This window comes from Ictalurus punctatus, chromosome 4 (genome assembly GCF_001660625.3).
Source record: "Ictalurus punctatus breed USDA103 chromosome 4, Coco_2.0, whole genome shotgun sequence".
NCBI classification, from domain to species: domain Eukaryota; kingdom Metazoa; phylum Chordata; class Actinopteri; order Siluriformes; family Ictaluridae; genus Ictalurus; species Ictalurus punctatus.
Window position 1 is genome coordinate 3,446,007 of NC_071284.1, and position 20,242 is coordinate 3,466,248.

Consider the following 20,242-nt stretch of genomic DNA (forward strand, 5'->3'; position numbering starts at 1 on the left):
ATGTAAAAAAAAAAAAAATGAAATCAGTTCATATTCGTCAGCTAAGCAAACTGGATCCTAGCTTAGTCTTAGACGTAAGTGTCTCCTACACAAACAGTTTTTTTTTTTTTTTTTGCTGTCCGTTCACTAAATCACTCTTGCGTTAACCCACACCCTTAACTCTAAATCTGAAAAGGATTAAATGTAGTGAAACCCCATGTCTGTGATCCAATAACTCCTTGTAGCTTGAGGCATTCTTGCCGTGCTGCCAGTGTGACCACAAGAGTAATGCAGCATTACAGCTGTGGGGTGGGATTAAAGAGGTGTGGTGTGGTTCATGCGAATTTACTGGCAAACATTCTGTCACTGGGCAATTCATAATCTCATCTGGAAGGTTTCTTAGCTCAAACCATGTGGAAATGTGGTATGAATGTGTTTTTCTGTGGGTGTTTTGTTCCTGTTTAGCCTCCATTCTCTGTGCGAGTTGATGAGTGCAGTGAGTACATCTGCTTTAATGGGCAGCTGATGCTACACAACTCCTCCCAGCACTGCAGATTCAACATCACCCAACCGCAGTGTAACCTGCTGGGCATGCCCATTCAGATCAACACAGACCCTTGCTGTCCACTGTGGCGTTGTCCCTGTAAGACACACACCTTATTCCGACACAGTGACACACACATCACTAATGCTGCTGCACCTGATACACTTGCATCACACACCCTACAATGTTAGTGTCACTGCTGTTCTAATAATAATACCCACCTCTTATATAGTATCTGCACAGTGGTGGTGATATGGTGGTCCCTATCCACTAATGGTTAGAGATTGACTGATATATCTGATGCATAGCAACAGACTTACTACTGGCAATCATTGGTCTTTTTTATCGCTGACCTTCTTAGACTTTAGAATCGTTTACACAATCCGAGCGTTATATTGTGAATGAAATGGGCATAAGAACCCCTGTTCAAGGTCACAACAAAGTTTGCAGCAACATTAGCTAAATAATATCTACTAATACAGGGAGAAAACATGGTCTTGCATCTTAATTCCATAAGGTTCCAAGTTATCACTCAGCTATTCGTCTTAAAGGATACGGTATTATTCAGTAACTACAATGAATTACTAATTAGTAACTACTATGAAGTTTGGACTCGTTATTGCGCATTCTTGTTCCTTAGACTCAGAACTTAAGTCCAAATTTAATGCTCAAGATTGCTCACAGTTCCACTTTTAGGGTCAGTTTATAATGGGAAGGATTCGAGTCTCAGGCTTCATTTTATTAGGAGGTAATGACTACAGAAGTCACTTACTGTTTTATTATCACAGGAGAAACAATACCCCAGCTCTGTTTATGACATTGTTCATTTTTAAAAGACCCGACTTAACACTTTTCTTCTATCTTTGGATAAAAACTATTCATGCATACCAACTGTACACCTGTACCAACATGATAGGTCAGGCTGGTTCTTCAAATCGGGCCCTCAAGGTCCACTGGTCTGCAGAGTTTACCTCCAATCTCAAACTCACAATATTTTTACAGCAGAATGCTACTACAGAGAACTTATTTCTGTGAAAATTTCAGGTTTGTATCTGGACCACTACCAGAGATATTCAACATGAAATGGAAGGAAATTTCTAAAATACATAAATAAATAAAAATACTTTTTTTCCCTCACAAAAAAATAAGAGTCTCAAACCTGAAATGTTCTGCATACACACCATACTTACCCAGGTACCCCCTGAAAGAATTAAGACTGAGACTCCAACCCTTCCCATTATAAACCGACACCAAAAGTGGAACTATGAGCAATCTTGAGCATTACATTTGGACTTAAGTTCTAATTCTAAGCAACAAGAATGTGCGAAATGTTTGTATACTATATGTACCTTATAATGTGCTCTAGAGATCCGTTTTTGTTCCATGGAGTTAGGCCCATCGTGAGTCGAGATACTGAGGTTTCCGTAAACGGCCGTATAACCAAAATTTGTTGTGTACCATGACACAAAAATGGCCGTCGTTGTTAAACCAAGTAAAATGTAAAAACAAACCAAAAAACACCTGGTGATTTTGCAATGACAATGCAGAAAGACAATCACTCGAAAAAACCCCCAAAAAAACCAAACAACTTTGCGATTATTGGAACACTTGAGATGGAATGACCATTAAGGAAGATATAACACAAATATTAATATTTCTATCACTTTAGCTATACAAATAAGCCCAGACACTGATACTGATTGTGTGTGTGTGTGTGTGTGTGTGTGTGTACTGTCAGGCCGCTGCTCTATAATCTCAGACCTTCGCGTGATCACATTTGACGGGAACAATGTTGCTCTGTATGATAACGGCTCTTATATACTGGTCCACCTGCCTCGAGAGAACATTGTCGGACATGTCGAGAAATGTCCCACCAGTGAGGTGAACAACATACACTTACTTTCCAATAGCCTATGTCAGTATACATGAAAAACATGAATACTTGATTTCCCCCCTGAAGTATTAACTCATTCTTTTTGTGTTTCAGAGTGTGAACTACATTAGACGACCTGTAAGTTGCCTGTTATTGAAAAATATGATGACAATAATTAAAGTAGAGCTTTTATGTCTATAATTTGTGCCCCTTCTTACCTCTCTCTCTCTCTCTCTGATAGACTCCTACAGGTGGAACCTCTGGCTTGTGTTTTAAGAAGTTGAACATAACCACTCATGCCTACAGGATCATTATCAGTCGCCTTGACCGCAAGGTACACCGCCATTTATGGGACATTATCTTGCTAGACACATAATCATACCCAAAAACTGTCTGCTACTGTATATTTTATTAGAGCTCACAACCTGTCTATTCCATTATTTTAAAAGTATATACCACGTTTGAACGAGTAATCTTTTGTGACATTTTTTTGAGTGTTGTATTTATGGATATTAAGCTGTAATGCTTTCTTTGCCTGGTGGGATGTAGGTATCTGTGAACCAGATCAAAGCTCGGTTGCCGTTCAACAGATTGAACCTGCATATCGATGACACAGGGACTATGTACATCATTCACACCCCCAGTGGAATCAATATCCAGTGGTACCACAGCACCGGCATCATGGTCCTACAGTACAGCGCCCCCGATAACACCTCCACCAGAGGCCTCTGCGGTCAGTTTGTGTGTGTGTGTGTGTGTGTGTGTGTGTGTGTGTGTGTGTGTGTCCACCTGTTCCTATGCAGATTTTTTATAATTCAATAACAAACGATGGTTTTCATCCACATAGCAACTTGTTATAGTGTCATATGAGTAAAATAACAGTTAATATAAGCACATAAGCATAGCAAGACAAGGGAAATGACGTGGCCAAGTATAGAACACAACTATAAATACCATTGAGGCACCAAAGAAATTGTTAAATGGATTCTAACCATAATTATCATAATTGAAGTGAATCCTCAGTAAACAATAATGAATTCATGTGAAGCTAATCCTAAACTGGATATGCCAGCATATCGATGTACGTAAAACATGATCAATGGATGATTGAAATCATTATTTTCTGAATTTTCAGTTGTGTTTGAGACATTTGAATGTGCGTTTTGTTTCTCAGGCTGCTGCGACGGTAACCCAGCAGATGACTTACGCTTGCCCAACGGGACTGTGATGCGAAACGTGGAGGACATCCCCGTGTTTCTTCACAGCTGGATGGTGGACACATCTGAGGAGACGGATTACTTCCGGAGAGTGGGAGACAACTGCACCACGGGAAACTGTACCAAATGTTTTCAAATGCTCAACCAGAGCCCCTTCTCCCAGTGTCACCACCAGGTCCTGAGCAGATATATAAATGTTTATGGAAAATGTATTGTTTTAATCAGCAAAAACAGAACAGAGCAAGAATGAGACACAATATAAAAACTGCAAATGCAAGACAGCGAATCGAAAATAATAATGACATATAGAAAAAAAAAATGCAGTATAGTAAAGTACCTGAGATTCTTGTAGTGGTACTAATAATGCTAACTAAAGATGTGTTTGTAACACATTGTACTGTTGCATTTAAGGCAACAGTTTCAGCTTAGTATTCAGTTATTCTTCTTAAAGCTTATTATCCAGTGACTGGTATGAATTATTCACTAATAGATTGTAGCTTCACTCATATAGCAACAAATGTTGAGAATAAAATGATGTAAATCTATGTAGAACAATACATTAAAGTGATTAATTCAATGTGTGTGTACACGGTACCCTGCAATACACTGGCATCCGAACCAGGGCGTATTCTCGCCTCATGCCCAGTGTTCCTGGGCATGAATCCTTTTATTTTAATAAAACGATTAAAATAAAAACTAAAATGGCATAGGAACATCTCTATTCATTAAAAATTGCCAGGGTTGATGAATATCCAAATGGGAAATTCTCCCCACTGTATGTCTTCTTGCCATCGTTAAAGTCTAACCAACTACTTTCAGTATCTGATTTTTGATTATAGCCGAATAAAAATGATAATAAAGTATAAGAAATAATTATTCTGTTCATTACTACTTTTAGTATGTACGTTAAGTTCTGAGGCTAAAGGTTAACAGGTGAAATATCATCCGCTAATAATTTGGACGTAATATATTTGTACAATAAATCCTTATGTATATGTATATATAAATCCTTATATATATATATATATATATATATATATATATATATATATATATATATATATATATATATATATAAGGAGAATATATATAAGGATTTATCTCTCAGTGAAAGTTGAAGTGTGAATGATATTTGTACATAGGTCTCACCAGAGCAGTTCTGTGACAAAATCTGGGCAGGTGATTTGCACTACAAGGAGCACGAGTGTGACTTTCTTGCCGCTTATGTGGCCATCTGTTACACTCACCAGATTTGCTTCAGCTGGAGGAAAAGCAACTTCTGCCGTGAGTCTTCACGTGTACAAATGTATACACACACACACACACACACACATATATATATATATATATATATACATACACATCAGATCTCATGCACTAGCTCTGGATCTGTTCACGTTCATGCACATTTTTGCTTGATTTATTTATTGTGTGTTTGTTTGTACACGGCAGCTCTGAAGTGTCCTCCTGGTAAAGAGTATAAGCCGTGTGTCAACACGTGCAAGACGATGACATGTCAGAATCGAGATTATTATGAGGAGGCCACTTGTTCTTCCATTCGAGAGGAGTGTGTGTGTAAGAGCGGCACCATCCTGCACCGAGCCGACTCCGCGTTCTGTGTCACCGAGGACCAGTGTGGTGAGAAATCAAGGGCTCGTGTAATGAAAATGTAGAAATAAAGGATGTGTAGCAGGGTTAGAGGTAGAATGTTTAAGCGATATTTCATTGGATTATCATTATTATCCTAAAGACATGCTATTAGGTTTTACTTATTATAGATTTGATTTATTATTGATTTTCCTGGTCAGTGGTAGTCTGGTATTTTAGGCATTTAAACTCCTAATATTTCAGTCACTTGCACGGAACCCTGACTGAATTATTGCTGATTAGTGGAAAATATGTTCCGTATTCATATGCTATAAGCTATGAGCATATGTGTGTGTGTGTGTGTGTGTGTGTGTGTGTTCAACATGTGCATGTTAGTGTGTACGGATAACGACGGTTCCCCGCGAGCCCCAGGGGAGGTGTGGAATGGTTCTCTGCGAGGCTGCTGTCTGTTCACTTGCCTGGAGAATGGCAGCATCGTCCCGGTGGAGCCCGAGTGTCCTCCGGAGCCCGCCCCTCTATGTGAGCGTGAGGGCGAATACTACATCGATGTGCTGGAGGAGGGCGCTTGCTGCCCAAAAAAGATTTGCGGTACACATACACACACATACATGCACAAAAGTACAAACAAAATATGTGCCATCTTCTGAGCATGTATGTCTGTGGGCTAATATGTATATATATATATATATGTGTGTATGTATATAGAGTGCAACCTGACCATTTGCCAGAATGACATTCCTTCCTGTGAGATTGGGAACAAGCTGGTGATTGGCTATAGCACCCTCTCATGCTGTCCTGAATATCGATGTGGTCAGATAAGTTCTAATTCACTTCTAAAATACAACGACTTGTCCGTTCAGGTGGAAATAATACATCTGAGGACTATATTTTGTTACAGAATGTGACCCCCTGTCCTGTCCCAGTGTCCCAATGCCAGAATGCAAAGAGGACCAGTTCTTGGTAGAGGTCAGAGGGCAGCATGCTTGCTGCTATAACTATCTCTGTGGTAAGAATAAGAATCACTGTTGCCCTGCCCCCATGGGATTGTAAATCACCATCTCTTACTTAACACGAGTGACCTCTGGCTGCATTGTCGCTTCATGTTGTGGCCATGTATTTAAATGATTCATGTTTTTATTACAGTAATATCCCATGTTACTATATGCAATACAAGAATATGCAATACAAACTGCACTGTGGCTGAAATACCGAAATAATAACAACACTTTGGTCTATGTATGTGTGCGTCCATCTTGTTAGTGTCATGTGATCGGACTTACTCATTTTAATCACTACTGTACATGTATGGCTTGAAACTGAATATCATGAGTGTTTAGGCTCCCTGAAAATGATTCATTCCTGAACATGGCTGAGAATTATACCGTGTGTTTGTGTGTGTGTGTGTGTGTGTGTGTGTGTGTGTGTGTGTGTGTGTTTGTATTACAGTGTGCGAGTCCTGTATGGAGCCCATCCCAATTTGTCCGCTCGGAGAGATTTTGGTCGTGGATATGAACACTACTCATCACTGCTGCCCGCATTATCACTGTGGTAATTGAACGCACAGAAACACACGCCAAATCGAATGGTCCTAGCTATCAACGCAATCAAATATAACTTTAAGCTTTTGACATAGAAAGGTGAACACATGTCGGACTCATCAGTAAACCTAAACTAGTAAATTAGCTAGTTATCACATAGCTGTTAGGTCTTTAGTTGTTGGTGATTTACTAAGAAAGACCGTGCAAGACTACTTCATCAAATAGCCTATTAAAGTAATATACACTGCCTTTTTTTTTCTTTTTTTGCAGTGTGTGATATGAGCCTGTGTCCTGAGCCCAGCATTAGCTGTGCTACTGGTACTGCACTTGTTAAGATGCCTGTACCTGGCACCTGCTGTCCAGACATCCACTGTGGTAATATTTCTAAGCACACACATCCCCCATATACTGTATAATCATACAAATGCATCGATCTGATTGGTTCACAATACTGTCGTCTCTCCCTCAGAGTGTCAGTGTGACAGTATCGCACGGCCTCAGTGCACTGTGGTGAGTTCCTGTTCACAGCATGCCGCGCGTAGCTCTCTGTGCCTTACTTTGTAAGATTCCCCAACTTCGGTGCTCACACCGTACAGGAAACACACATTCTACACACACTTTTGTAAATGTATTGAGATCTAAGGAACATCGGTTGAGCAATATCTCTTAGTTCTCATTTAACTGATGGGAATTGTTCACATGTAAACATATGACGTTTGCGTTTTTAAATATATAATATGTTGTTGTGTTGTACTCACCTTTGGAATTTAAAATAAAATAAAATTTAAAAAAGAAATAAAATAAATAAAGATCAGTGGATTCTACGAACGCACACAGTTGCCTGAAAGCTATTTGGCGACAACAAATCGAGTTTAAAAAAAACGCGCACACACACACACACAGTTGAGACAGAAATTATACACAACTTCCTCGAACTTTTACCAAACGCACAATTTTTACATTCGATCTAATTTCTCTAAGTGACCGTCGACTTTTTTGTTTCGTGCTTGTCAGGGAGAAATTCAAGTGGAGGAGCCAGATCACAGCAGTACCTGTGGCTGCGCTCAGTACTTGTGTGGTAAGTGACACACACACACACACACACACACACACACACACACACTCTACACACTACTCACACACTGATTGCTGTGATTTTGCATAATCAATCGTCATACTTAAAATATGTTCTCCTTCTGGGTGTGCACCTGCTTTTGTGTGTGTGTGTGTGTGTGTGTGTGTGTGTGTGTGTGTGTGTGTGTGTGTGTGTGTGCAGAGAAGGCAGATGTATGTTTGTTTCAGGGAGTGACTGTGCTGAGTCCAGGCCAGTCCATGGTGCAATACGTTGAGGGAGAGCTGTGTTATACTGTGCAGTGCCTCACACACAGAGACCCCGACACAGGTTTCTACGCCATGGACGTGACCACTTCAAACTGCTCTGAAAAGTGTGAACCTGTGAGTCCTACACACACTATGTACAATATTCCGTTCTATATAGAAAATATTTCAGCCACAATCTTAGGTGTAGGTGCCTTACAGTACATAACCCTAAAGTATATATGGTTTAATAGGTTTTAACAGATTATGATGCATCCTTTAAGACACACACACACACACACACACAAACAGATTAATCAAATGTAAAGCCTGTTATTAGATCTCAAGAAATCCTTTAAACAACTATGAGCATGGACACACACGCCTAGAACTAAAGAAAAGGCTGTAATTACGCAAATAATTATGAATACATGTAAAGCATATCTATAAGGCTAATACATGTATAAGGATATTTAAGAACCAGTGAATTAGGATAGGAAGCTGAAATGGCATTGTTGTATTAAACTGCTTTCTAATGCTTCTCTTGACCCTGATTATTACAAATAGAAAAATGCCGCATCATGTAACGCATGTATGTGTATTACATATTTTATACATATTTACGTGTATTACGTGTATTAAATGTGTAGATCTGAGCGCTGTGTATGGGATCGGTCACCTGTATCTTGTCGATTGCTTCTACAGCACCAGGTGTATGTCCCGTCCTCTGACCCCCATGTGTGTTGTGGCTCGTGTAAAAATGTCTCATGCTCATTCACCAGTGAAAACGGAACTACAGAAATATTTACGGTATACCCGACTCTCTTTTATTAAATAAAATACACACGTACGGTACCGGGGTTTTCAAAACGCAATCGATCCATTGATTGATTGATTGATTGATTGATTGATTAATTGATTGCAAGCAACTTTATTATTTTTTTTATTTATAAAAATAACAATAATAATGGTCATTTGGACCATTATTCATAATTTTAGAGTTTTATGTCTGCCTTAAAATGTAGCAGTTTTTGAGAGAACCTATTTAGAGTAAAAGGATGATGTTTAAGCGTTTAAGACTCTTCTTTCAATGCAAATAGTCATGTCACGACTCATGTCATGGCCCGTTTGTTGTATAGTATAGTCCTCTCGTTTATATTTAAAGCTTAAATGAAGCTCAGGTGTGTGTGTGTGTGTGTGTGTGTGTGTGGGACATTTTTGTGTGATTATAGGCAGGTAGCTCTTGGGTGTCTAATTGCACACGTTTCGACTGCATTGAGACAGCGGTGGGAGCCGTGATCCTCGCCTCTGGAGTCGTCTGCCCTCCTTTCAATGACACCGAGTGCATTCAGGTCTGCGGAAATGCAGGAAGTATTCGTAGTCATTCTGAGAGTAGACGTTTTTATGAATCTATGTTTATAATCTTTTCAGAACGGAGGTGTGGTGCAGACCTACGTTGATGGCTGCTGTAAGACGTGTAAGTATTCAGGTGGGGTGGTGTTTTTTTTTTTTGGGGGGGGGGGTTATGATGGTTTGCTGTATGCTGATTGGATGATGGAGGTGGGTGTGGTGGGTTTTTGGTTTTGGCTGCTGGTTTCGCTCTGTGGTTGAATTGAGTCCTGCTGTCCTGGAGGAAATGAATCCCCCTCTCACTCTTCTTTGTCTCTGTCTTTTTTACTTCCCTTCCTCACTCCATCCTCAAATATATTTTCTCTTACGTTACGTTCAGAAAATATTATTTTCTAATTAAAAAAAAATTTTTTTTTAAAGATAAAGCAATATATGTATTGGTCGGAAGAGATTAAAAAGGATTCCGTAGCTCTACTAACAAGACCAGGGCTAATGTTTAGGTTGTAAGATATTTTGTCTTAATTCTTGGACTGTATTTTATGTTTGCTGGGTGTATTAGCTTTGGAACTAGCTGGGTTGTGCGCTAGGCTGCTAAGGTTTTTAATTATGGCTGTTTTAAGTAGGGCTGCATGGTAAAAATGTCTACTCGTGATTATTTTGCTCAGTGTAAATGAAATCGATTTCTTTTAGCTCAAAATGTCTTTGATTTTAAGTTTTGTGGTTTCAGGTTCTGTAATGTTTAACATTTGAATTGTTTATGTAAAGGCGAGTCCTGGTGATGTGTCTCGTTTTTCGACTCCCGCTAGTTAGTGCTCTATAGAGAAAAGTCCAAATAATATGATGTAATATGAACAGGCTGAGGGAGCGATTTGTTACGCTAAGCTCAAGAATATCATAATCGATTATATTTAATCGATTGAGGCCAAAAAATAGTGATGAAAATTAAAATACAATCAATTACGCAGCCCTACTGTTTTTTTCGGCTCTATACTGATTCTGTAGGATTAAAACCCATGAATGCAGCTTAAGTTAGGAAGTCAGGTATAGACATTTTATAGGTAACTTATTCCTACTTACATTCAGAGTTGTCCGATACTAGCATGCCTGGCGGTTTGCATGAATCTGTCTTTAATTATCTGTTCATAAATCTCCACCATGACCTTTTGATTAGACTGAGATTTGCATGCTTGGGGAACTAAGAGATGGCTTTGAAGGAGACGCTCTGGCATGTGCTCTTTCTGTTTGTGTTCACAGGATTCCTCTCCTTCTTATTATTATTTTGACATTTATAAATTGTTATATGTTTAAATGTTTTAAGTTGAACTGAATGTATGTGTAAATATGTGTTGCGGTGAGAGTTTCCGTGTCTGCATGCATGTGAGCGTGCGCGGGACGTGCGGTTTTAGTCGTCGCGGGTTTTTCCTGTGGGGTGGCTGCTATGCTTCCGAGTATTCCGAGGTGAGGGATGAGTTGTGGGATTTCTGTCCAGCTCGATACAGTGAGTGCATGCTGGGAAGGCAGCGTTTGTGACCTATGGTCAATGTGTGAAATTGTAAATATGACCCTGTGTGTTTCTCAGGTGCTGGACTTGGTTTGTTACCTTTTTCCATTAGTCCAGTAACTCCCACTGCTAGTACTAACTGTGACACAGGTACTTTCCAACCCTCTTCCTCTTTTTTTTACCATACCGTGTGTGTGTGTGTGTGTGTGTGTGTGTGTGTGTGTGTGTGTATGCTGGAACATTCATAAGTGAGTGGTACATGACCTGTATCTTTTCTTTGGTTCTTACGTTTGTATTAGGTTTCAGGCAAATGTGTAGACATATTGAAAATCAATAATACAAGTTACTTTGCATAAAAGGCACCGATAGATACTGATACCAAGCTTTATAGAAGTGATATGTATGCATGACGGTCACATGACAACCTGCACCTGAATCGTTCATGTTAACGAGCACTTATGAGTATATTAACCACAGTTTGCCAGGCACTCCTTGTCTTGCATTTGTCTTTCTCTGCCATCATTCCTGTCATAGGGTTCATGGTCTTTGTTTCATGTTTTTTTAGTGTTTTGCCACGTGTTCATAGCTTCTTTCGTATTTGTTGTTATTTCATTGTTATTAAACTCTTAATCTGCACTTGCGTCCGTCTCCGCCTCCATATGGTGACAATACAATACGTAAGCTTTCTGTTGACCGTCACTGTATTACCTAAAGTGATACCGCAGATGTTGCCTTGGTTGTATTATTTACAGTACTGTTGTAGATTGTCGTTTTCATTGAGAATCAAATAAATAAGCGCAACAAATATTCGTTTCACATTGAACATTTTAATAGGCCTTTAAAAATACACGGCAAATGGCGAATTTTTCATCGTTTCTTGAGACCTCGTAATAATTCCACACTGGTGATGGCACGACTGCAGCGCTAAAGTTTAACGTCATCATGTGTTTTACATCATCGAGTTGCGATCGGATCGTGAGATCGGACAAATTTAGAGTCACAGAATGTGATTATCGGCCGATACCGATCGGCGGCCGATCGATCGGAGCATCCCTAATACATAGGATATATCTTGGTGCCGTTTGATTCGACAGATTCGACTGCCAAGTGTGTGTATGTTGGTTGTATGTATACATCTCCCATAGCTGTTCAATAGAGTTGAGATATTGAGACGTGAAAGCCATAGCACATGATTTACAACATTTTCATCCTCGTCACATTATTCACTGAGCCCTCGTGCTCTGTGAATGGGGGAAGGGTTTATCCTGGAAGAGACCATGCCCCCATCAGGATAGAAATATTTTCAGGTTAGAGAGTATAGATGAGCTATTTTCCTTAAGTTCCCTCACGTCATTTCTCCCAATACAACAACTAGTGATGTCCTTAATGCTATGTCCATTGTTGTTGAAGTCCGTTGTTACCCAGATGAGGATGGGTTCCCTTCTGAGTCCGGTTCCTCTCGAGGTTTCTTCCTCATATCATCTTAGGGAGTTTTTCCTCACCACCGTCACCACCGGCTCGCTCAATACGGATAAGTCCACACACTTAAAATCTGTATCCTGTGTTTATATGTTTCTGTAAAGCTGCTTTGAGACAATATCCATTGTTAAAAGCGCTATACAAGTAAAACGGAATTGAATTGAAGTGCCTCGCCACTGGAAAAGAGAAATCCTTCATTATGACGGTATGAAAGCGCTTGACAAAATGATCAGCCAGTCTCCTCTTGGTTTCTCAGATGTTCACTGGATTGTGATTTTGGTGGCGATATTAATAAATCTATAAGCAGAACATCTTGAACGATATTATTATTATTATTTATAGATATTATTTGCCAGATTATTGAAGTCACTGCCGACAAGCACGTCATTGTACTTTAGTTGTAATAGTATTCGTACTATTAGTAGTATTAAAAGCTAAGAGTAGTACAAATAGTTTGGAAACAGGATGTGTCAGACAAAAGTCCATAAGCTGTGCAAGCAAAGTTGACTCTGAGACACAAGGGGTAAAAGCAGTTATAGACCAGAAATTATACACATAACGAGACCCATTTTTGTGCATAAAGTAACCCAAAGCACATTTAGCCAGAAATTTCTATCACAAAACTTCCAACTTTTTTTTCTATCTACAAAGGTAGAACATGAGATCTTAAACATTCCAGTGTGGATTTTCCTTTTAATATGTACAAATGATGAGTTTTAACAGGAACAACTGCATGAACTGACAACACGAATACACTTATACTTACACACATGTAAAAAGGCTTGCACCCTGCGTACCACACACTCCACCACACACTTCACCACCACACGTGTCCCTCCCGCTTGGCATGGATGTAGAGTACAAATCAGTGATTTATGGCATGTTGAAATGTGCTGATAACTCCAGAAAATTCACCTCTCAGAGTTCTCAAAACTTTACATGAAATGCCCGTATTGGTGTTGGAGAAAATAGCCTCCAACTCCCATACATACATTACCTGCATTTCTTTTAAAGCTAGCTGGTCTTAGCAAAGACTACAGCTAACAGCTACATGTGACATTGGCATCACCATGGAGACAGACTTGTCAATCAAATGGAGTCTCCGAAGTTTAGATACAATACTGAAGCTCAAAAGCCACCGAGTCTATTATGTGTTTGTAAGTAAACACTTTACAACACTTTATTTACTTTATAACAGTGTCTTATTATCAGTATAAGACAAGCATTATATTAGACAAGCATTGTTGCACTAATCAGTTAGTAAGTATGTAGCGTATTGAAAGATTATTTTTATTTTTAGCTGTTAATATTAGCTATTGTGTCTGTAGAGAACTCTGCAAAATAAAGAACCACGCTGATCTTTTCAGTTAAGAGATAACCCACCCCCCCCCCCCCCCCCCCCCTTGACGTTTTCTTCTGGCTTGACTGAGTGGGCGGGGTTATATTGTAAGTAGTGGCATAAGGTAATTCCATGGACGAATCAGAATTCAATCTGAGAAACTTGCGCCTCTTTGAGTGACTGTGCTCAAAACTGCATCTAACTCGCATTTTTAGCATTGTATACAGCGTTCTTAGAGCAATAGTATCTGTGGTTATGGTCAGTAGCCCCCCCCCCCCCCCCCACATTTTCTTTTAAATCTGGTGTCCTGCCAATTCTCACCTACTCTACCCATCATACACCACCTACCAGCTGGGGAGGGTGAAGGTTAACACATGCTTCCTCCAAGACAGGCGAAGCCAGCCAACCACATCTTTTCGATCTGCAGCTGCTCGTGCTGCGTCACAGCGATGCATAACACATTTGGAAGAAAAGGGTTATCTGCTCTCTTCTGCATACATGAGCTCACAGACACCAACGATTGGCTAGTATTGCTGTGATTGACATGGGAGACAGAGTTTATCATCCATCCCACCCAGAGAGCACGGACAATTTTGCTCTCTTGCATGGCTGTAGCATTTTGCATGGCTGTAGCATCACGTTCAGCAGTTACTCTAGACATTTTATGCCTAGCTGTAAAAGACCTCTGGGTAATTATTCAGTAAGTAGCTATTGTGATCACTGATTATAGGATGTTAAAGCTTTTATAACGCACTAACCCTAACGCTCGCTTCTTCACCACTGCAGTGCCTTTTGCAGTACGATGCTTCGCTAATCATATTCATAATCATTGTAGCTTTTAAACTAGCTAAACACAGGAAGCAGAAATCACTCATGCACAACCTCATTTTCACCAACGCCAATATATTCAAAAACACCAGTACAACTTACTGATTAAATACAACTTAACAAAATTGTTGGAACTGGAAATGCTTCACTGTGTCATTCCTGTCTTCTTTACGCCACTGTTGCCAGGTTATTCAGTTGCTAGGGAGTTACATGTGTCAATCATTATGCAACGTGACACACCCAGTATTTCAATCTGTAATTCGCTAGAACTAAATTGTTCTTAACGATGTATTTCATATTTGTTTCATAATAGTTTTCATATTTGAAACCATGCTGAGAGAATTTAAATGCTTTTTTTGCTGAATTTTAATGCAATTTTATTTATTTATTTATTTATTTATTTATTTATTTATTTATTTTAAAGACAAAGTGCATGACGTACTGTAATTGTGTGTTTGTGTTTTTCCCATTACACTGCCTTTCTCCATGTGCATAGGTAAAGAGGATGGTAAAACATGCAAAAGGGTTGCCATCAGGACCACGATCAGGAAAGATGACTGCAGAAGTAACGCACCAGTGAGTGAGATTTGCTTCATTCCAACACTGGCTAATCATCTACTTAATTATCCAGTCCTCATCTCTCTCTCTCTCTCTCTTTCAGGTAACAGTATACTCCTGTGATGGGAAGTGTCCTTCTGCCACCATATTTAACTTCAACATAAACAGCCATGCACGTTTTTGCAAATGCTGTCGTGAAAATGGCCTCCAGAACCGCGTCATCCAGCTGTACTGCACCCGCAATGCTACTTCCGTGGAATACAACTACCAGGAGCCGACGGACTGCTCGTGCCAGTGGAACTAATTTTGGCATTTTCAACTCTATATACCCTCTCAGTGGACGTGCTCAATTACCACACAAGATCAGTACAACCACAAACTACTAACTCCATATTTATATATATATATATATATATATATATATATATATATATATATATATATATATATATATATATATATATATATATATATATATATGTTTTAAATTCTGAATTAACAATCTGGGAAGGTTACATAATTTAATCATGTAGTCAGTAGATGAATATATGACTAATAATCCGTCAGCTTATATATGTCAGTATATAAGGAATAATAAAAGAATTAATGTATGTGCCCAAGTACAGGTTATTAATATCAATATATGCAGTTTTGTTTCTGAACAATATTTTGAAGCAAAATTGATTCTTGCACCTTGCATGTAATTAAGTAACCTAGGTAAGTCTGTAGTATTTTAGATGCCTTTTCAATTTTTTTTGTAACTTTTTTAACCTCTTGTTTTTATTTAAGAAATAACTGTACTTTTTGAACTATTTGCCATCAAAGTTTTTTTTTTTTTTTTTTTTTTTGTAATAAACACTTAAACCCTCTACAGGGATTAATAAATAAGCCAGATTTGTGAAAGTCTGAGTTGTGTTAAACTGAACACGTGGCATTTCTCTTGTGAACTGAGAGTTGATAACATTCCAGGGGTCCAAGCACTAGCACACAGGCAGATATGTAAAACAGATATCCAGAGACAGGCAGGTAAAGATCAAAATAAGAGAACTATCATAATCAAGAATAAACAAGTACAAGGTGCTAAAATAAAAACGCTATGTGGCCAGAAGTATCAAACAAAGTGAAAACACAAGCATCTCTTTCCATGTATAACTCAAGCTAACTCACGTCCAGGCTTTTTTGGCACTGCGCATCGTTTCCCATCCGAATTCCGATGAGATCTTTGTGGGTCCATCATCAGTTCCTGTTGGAAATTACTTTGCATTACAGCGGTGTAGTTCTGAATCGTAATCTTTTTAATATTCGATATTATCCCTAAATGCATAAGCTTCAAAACATATCGTCCATGACCAATGCGTTACTTTAAAAGGAAATAACTCTATGTCTATATAAAGTGCGTTCTCTGTGTCCTATCACAGCAAACCAGTGACTACATTTCCCATCCTGCACTGCAGCCTACAAACATGGCCGCCCTGGGCTGCAATTCCCAGAACACTCACATTCTCATTCTAATCACGCACTCCTGCATCCAATTCACAGCACAGTATAAAGAGACTGTTGGAACACAATGAAGGTGAGTGTTCCGGGAATCGCAGTACGTGGCGGCCATGTTTGTAGGCCGCAGTGCAGGATGGGAAATGTAGTCACCAGTTTGCTGTGATATGACACTCTTATGACAAACCTTGCGTGTAAAATTTAACACATGAAAGTAAAAAGTACAAAACATGCTTAGAAACCCTCTAAAATGTACACGGCTGTGTCAAACATAACGCGTTATTTCATCCAAACAGTCTCCGTTTATAATAACGTCATGCAGTGTACTTACATTTATGAGTGGTTGGAGTTAGGGTTAGGGTTAGAAAAAAAATTTTTTTTGTAAATATAATGTTCGTTTTCTAATGAAAGAAATGAATACGTTGGCACGATTGTATTTTTGTCTAAAAATGTAATCGTATTCCTTCAGACTGAGTTCAAAAGGTTCTTATGATCATGAGAAACATTTCAGTCGAGTCACTCCAAAGTTTTGACCGGTATAGTGTATATATATACGTAGATCCCTGTGAATGAGCTGTTGCTATAGAAACAATAATGTATTAGAAACCTGTGATTTGAATCACAGCTGGAACTAGAACCAGTGTCAGAGCTGCTGTTATAGAAAATGAATCAACACCTTCTGACCAATCGTTTTAGAGACTTCCACAGCACTGTGGTATAAAATTACTTAATGTCAGAAATGATTGGTTAACGTCCATTATCAAGAAAGAGAATAGAATGGATTAATGAATAACTTGTTAATAAAAATAAACATAAAGTGTAAAGAAGTCTTGTATGAGTATACACTTCCACAAGCCTGTGCATGTACCCAACACCACATTCTCCTGAAACACTGAGCCGCTCTTCGTGACCTCATCAGTGCCGTGTCGACGGATCGTCCCACGCCGGGGCCGAACTCTGTCCTGCTGAGCTGTGTCTTTTTTTTTTTTTTAAAGCAAAGTAATTAAAATTGCTGGCAGGAATCAACTCCTCCTCGTGCGAAGCTGCTGAGGCAGGACTTACGACGAGAAATGGTCTTTTATTTTTGCGGTTCAGATCCCGAGCTCTATTTGATCTGCGTAGTGAAAAGAAAGAGATTCACAAGTCTGTGTTGAGAAGTGTGAGTTTATTTTGAAGCTCAGTGCGTCCAAGAGAAACAGCTCTCTGTTGTGTCGTCTTGTTGGATGAACATTCTTAAAATAACTGTAAATCATGCAGCTGGTACTTTACAGTTGATGTTTTTCCTGTGCTTAAGGATGTGAAGAATAAATAATGCTTAACTCCTTGTTTAGCTGACTCTGATTATGTAGGTTTATGGGTCAAATCAGTCTGATTCGGTCTGATTCGGTCTGATTCAGTCCCAAGCCTGAGTTGAGCGCTCAGCTTTCAACCACACACCATACAAACGTATCCACATGCAACTCATGTAAACACCTTAATCAGAATATTATATGTCTTATTCAGAATAAGGTCAGTAATTAGATTAGTGCTGTCCATGTAAACGTAGTCAGCGTGAAGTTTTGCACGTTCTACTTGTGTCTGTCAACCCGGAACATCCTCCAAGTTCTCCAGTTTCCTCCGATCTCGCAAAAACATGCTAGGGTATTAAACGAACCTGCCTCTCGGAGTGAAGAAGTGTGTGACTGGTGTCTTGCGATTGACCGCCATCCCATCCAGGGTGTTTTCCTGGCTCACACTGCGTGTTCCTGTATGCGGTTAATGAAGATGAATATCTCTTGGAGGCAGATCAAAAAACACCGGGCTTTACACCAGCACCCAGGAGTGAGATATTACTCTTAAGTTGGCTGAGAACTTATTTTGTTCAGGTGTCTCGTACAAAAATAACATGAGCTAATTCCTCAGCTTAGTCTTCCTTAAAAATGCTTATAACAAGAAATGATACTCAGTGCGGCGTCATGCTAAACATTCCTTACTTCACAGTGTGGCGCCAGTCTCCTGAAGAGGGGGGAGGGGCTAAGAGCCATGACAATGACTTACTGACAGCATGCTATTGGCTAGACACTACCAAATATTAGGAAAAAAAGGGGGAGGGGGTATATATATATGAAGAGACACAAAGTCATTACTGCTTAAGAAGACGCAGCCATGAGGAAATACAAGCCAGCTTAAACCACGTTACACGTGTGTTCTTTCATCTGAATTCATTTTTGTGGTGTTTCTTGCAGGAGATACGGGCGTGGAAGTGAAAATATTTTCTTTTCATCATGAGGAAGGGAATGTAAAATTTTTGTGTGTGTGCGGTCCTGGAGAGAACACACGGAGCAGCGCGAGATCTGATTAATGACATGATTAGCCTAATAAAAACAAGTTTTCCGCTACAGATAGTAATGTGACAGTTTGGCTAAGACGCTGCAGATTGTTTATTTATTTATTTACTTCTCACGGATTTCTCAGACACTGGAAATAACTAATGGGTAAAACAGTTCTTCTGAGACTGCTGGGGTTTCTGATACAGGTATTAAATCTCATCTCATCTGCTCTCATCTCATCTCATCATCTATCATCTAATCTCCTCTCATCTCATCCCATCTCCTCTCATCATCTCACATCTCATCTCCTCTCATCTCCTCTCATCATCTCACATCTCCTCTCTTCTCCTCTCCTCTCATGTCCTGATAGAGAAGGGTCAATGGGGGAATTTCGCCAGGACACTGGGGTATAAGCCTACACCCCTTGATGCTCTCCAATGTGATCCATCTCCTCTCATCATCTCACATCTCATCTCCTCTCATCTCATCATCTCACATATCTCCTCTCATCTCCTTTCATCATCTCACATCTCATCTCCTCTCATCTCATCTCATCTAATCTCCTCTCTTCTCATCTCCTCTCATCTGCTCTCATCTCACATCTCATCTCCTCTCATCTCCTCTCCTCTCCTCTCATCTCCTCTCATCTCCTCTCCTCTCATCTCATCTCCTCTCATCTCATCTCATCTCCTCTCATCTCATCTCCTCTCATCTCCTCTCCTCTCATTTTCACTCATCTCCTTTCATATCCTCTCCTCTCCTCTCCTCTCCTCTCCTCTCCTCTCATGTCCTGATAGAGAAGGGTCAATGGGGGAATTTCGCCAGGACACTGGGGTATAAGCCTACACCCCTTGATGCTCTCCAATGTGCAAACCCATTCTTTAAAACATTGCATACGTCAAAACACTGCGTACTCTATATGCACCCTTGTGTAGGCTCTGGAAATAACAATACGCACCAGTATTAAACCTCCAAAACAGAAAATAACTCCAGGGTGACTTTTCCTTTTTTCCTTCACTCAGGTTGTGAGTTTTCCTGGTCTGAGTGGTCCAGCGTCTGTCCGTGTACAGGTGGAGTTCTGCAGATTTCCACTCAGCCTTGAGCCTGATGCTTACACACTTTTATTGGGAAACAAGGTAAAAAACAGCACACACAATACTGAACTCAGTCTGTCATGATTATGAACCTCTGACTCACTCCGGCAATTCTTATTAACATCCTAACATCTTTTCAGTTCATTTTACGCCACTCTTATAATATATTTCTAAGTATATACGTGCAATTATATACATACAAAGCCATTCATTG

At 39.5% G+C, this 20,242-nt stretch overlaps 2 protein-coding genes across 3 annotated transcripts in view; both read left to right on the plus strand.

Annotated features, from left to right (window-relative positions):
* The window catches only part of otogl (otogelin-like), a 49,400-nt gene extending 33,885 nt beyond the window's left edge, over nt 1–15,515 (plus strand). The window contains exons 37-57 of the mRNA XM_053678232.1: nt 445–622; nt 2,262–2,404; nt 2,511–2,534; nt 2,638–2,730; nt 2,946–3,129; nt 3,571–3,788; nt 4,756–4,897; nt 5,066–5,251; nt 5,597–5,809; nt 5,927–6,031; nt 6,120–6,227; nt 6,668–6,769; nt 7,030–7,134; nt 7,229–7,269; nt 7,774–7,837; nt 8,036–8,214; nt 8,782–8,886; nt 9,309–9,428; nt 9,508–9,553; nt 15,070–15,149; nt 15,235–15,515. Of these exons, the coding sequence (XP_053534207.1) occupies nt 445–622; nt 2,262–2,404; nt 2,511–2,534; nt 2,638–2,730; nt 2,946–3,129; nt 3,571–3,788; nt 4,756–4,897; nt 5,066–5,251; nt 5,597–5,809; nt 5,927–6,031; nt 6,120–6,227; nt 6,668–6,769; nt 7,030–7,134; nt 7,229–7,269; nt 7,774–7,837; nt 8,036–8,214; nt 8,782–8,886; nt 9,309–9,428; nt 9,508–9,553; nt 15,070–15,149; nt 15,235–15,435 (2,637 nt within the window). The 3' untranslated portion in view covers nt 15,436–15,515. The remainder of the gene's footprint in view (nt 1–444; nt 623–2,261; nt 2,405–2,510; nt 2,535–2,637; nt 2,731–2,945; nt 3,130–3,570; nt 3,789–4,755; nt 4,898–5,065; nt 5,252–5,596; nt 5,810–5,926; nt 6,032–6,119; nt 6,228–6,667; nt 6,770–7,029; nt 7,135–7,228; nt 7,270–7,773; nt 7,838–8,035; nt 8,215–8,781; nt 8,887–9,308; nt 9,429–9,507; nt 9,554–15,069; nt 15,150–15,234) is intronic.
* Nucleotides 15,516–18,738: 3,223 nt separating this feature from the next.
* Nucleotides 18,739–20,242, plus strand: part of ptprq (protein tyrosine phosphatase receptor type Q) — a 60,179-nt gene continuing 58,675 nt past the window's right edge. For both annotated transcript variants that reach the window (XM_017465130.3, XM_053677837.1), the window contains exons 1-2: nt 18,739–19,140; nt 19,957–20,070. In XM_017465130.3, coding sequence (XP_017320619.3) covers nt 19,096–19,140; nt 19,957–20,070 — 159 coding nt within the window. In that variant the 5' untranslated portion in view covers nt 18,739–19,095. The remainder of the gene's footprint in view (nt 19,141–19,956; nt 20,071–20,242) is intronic.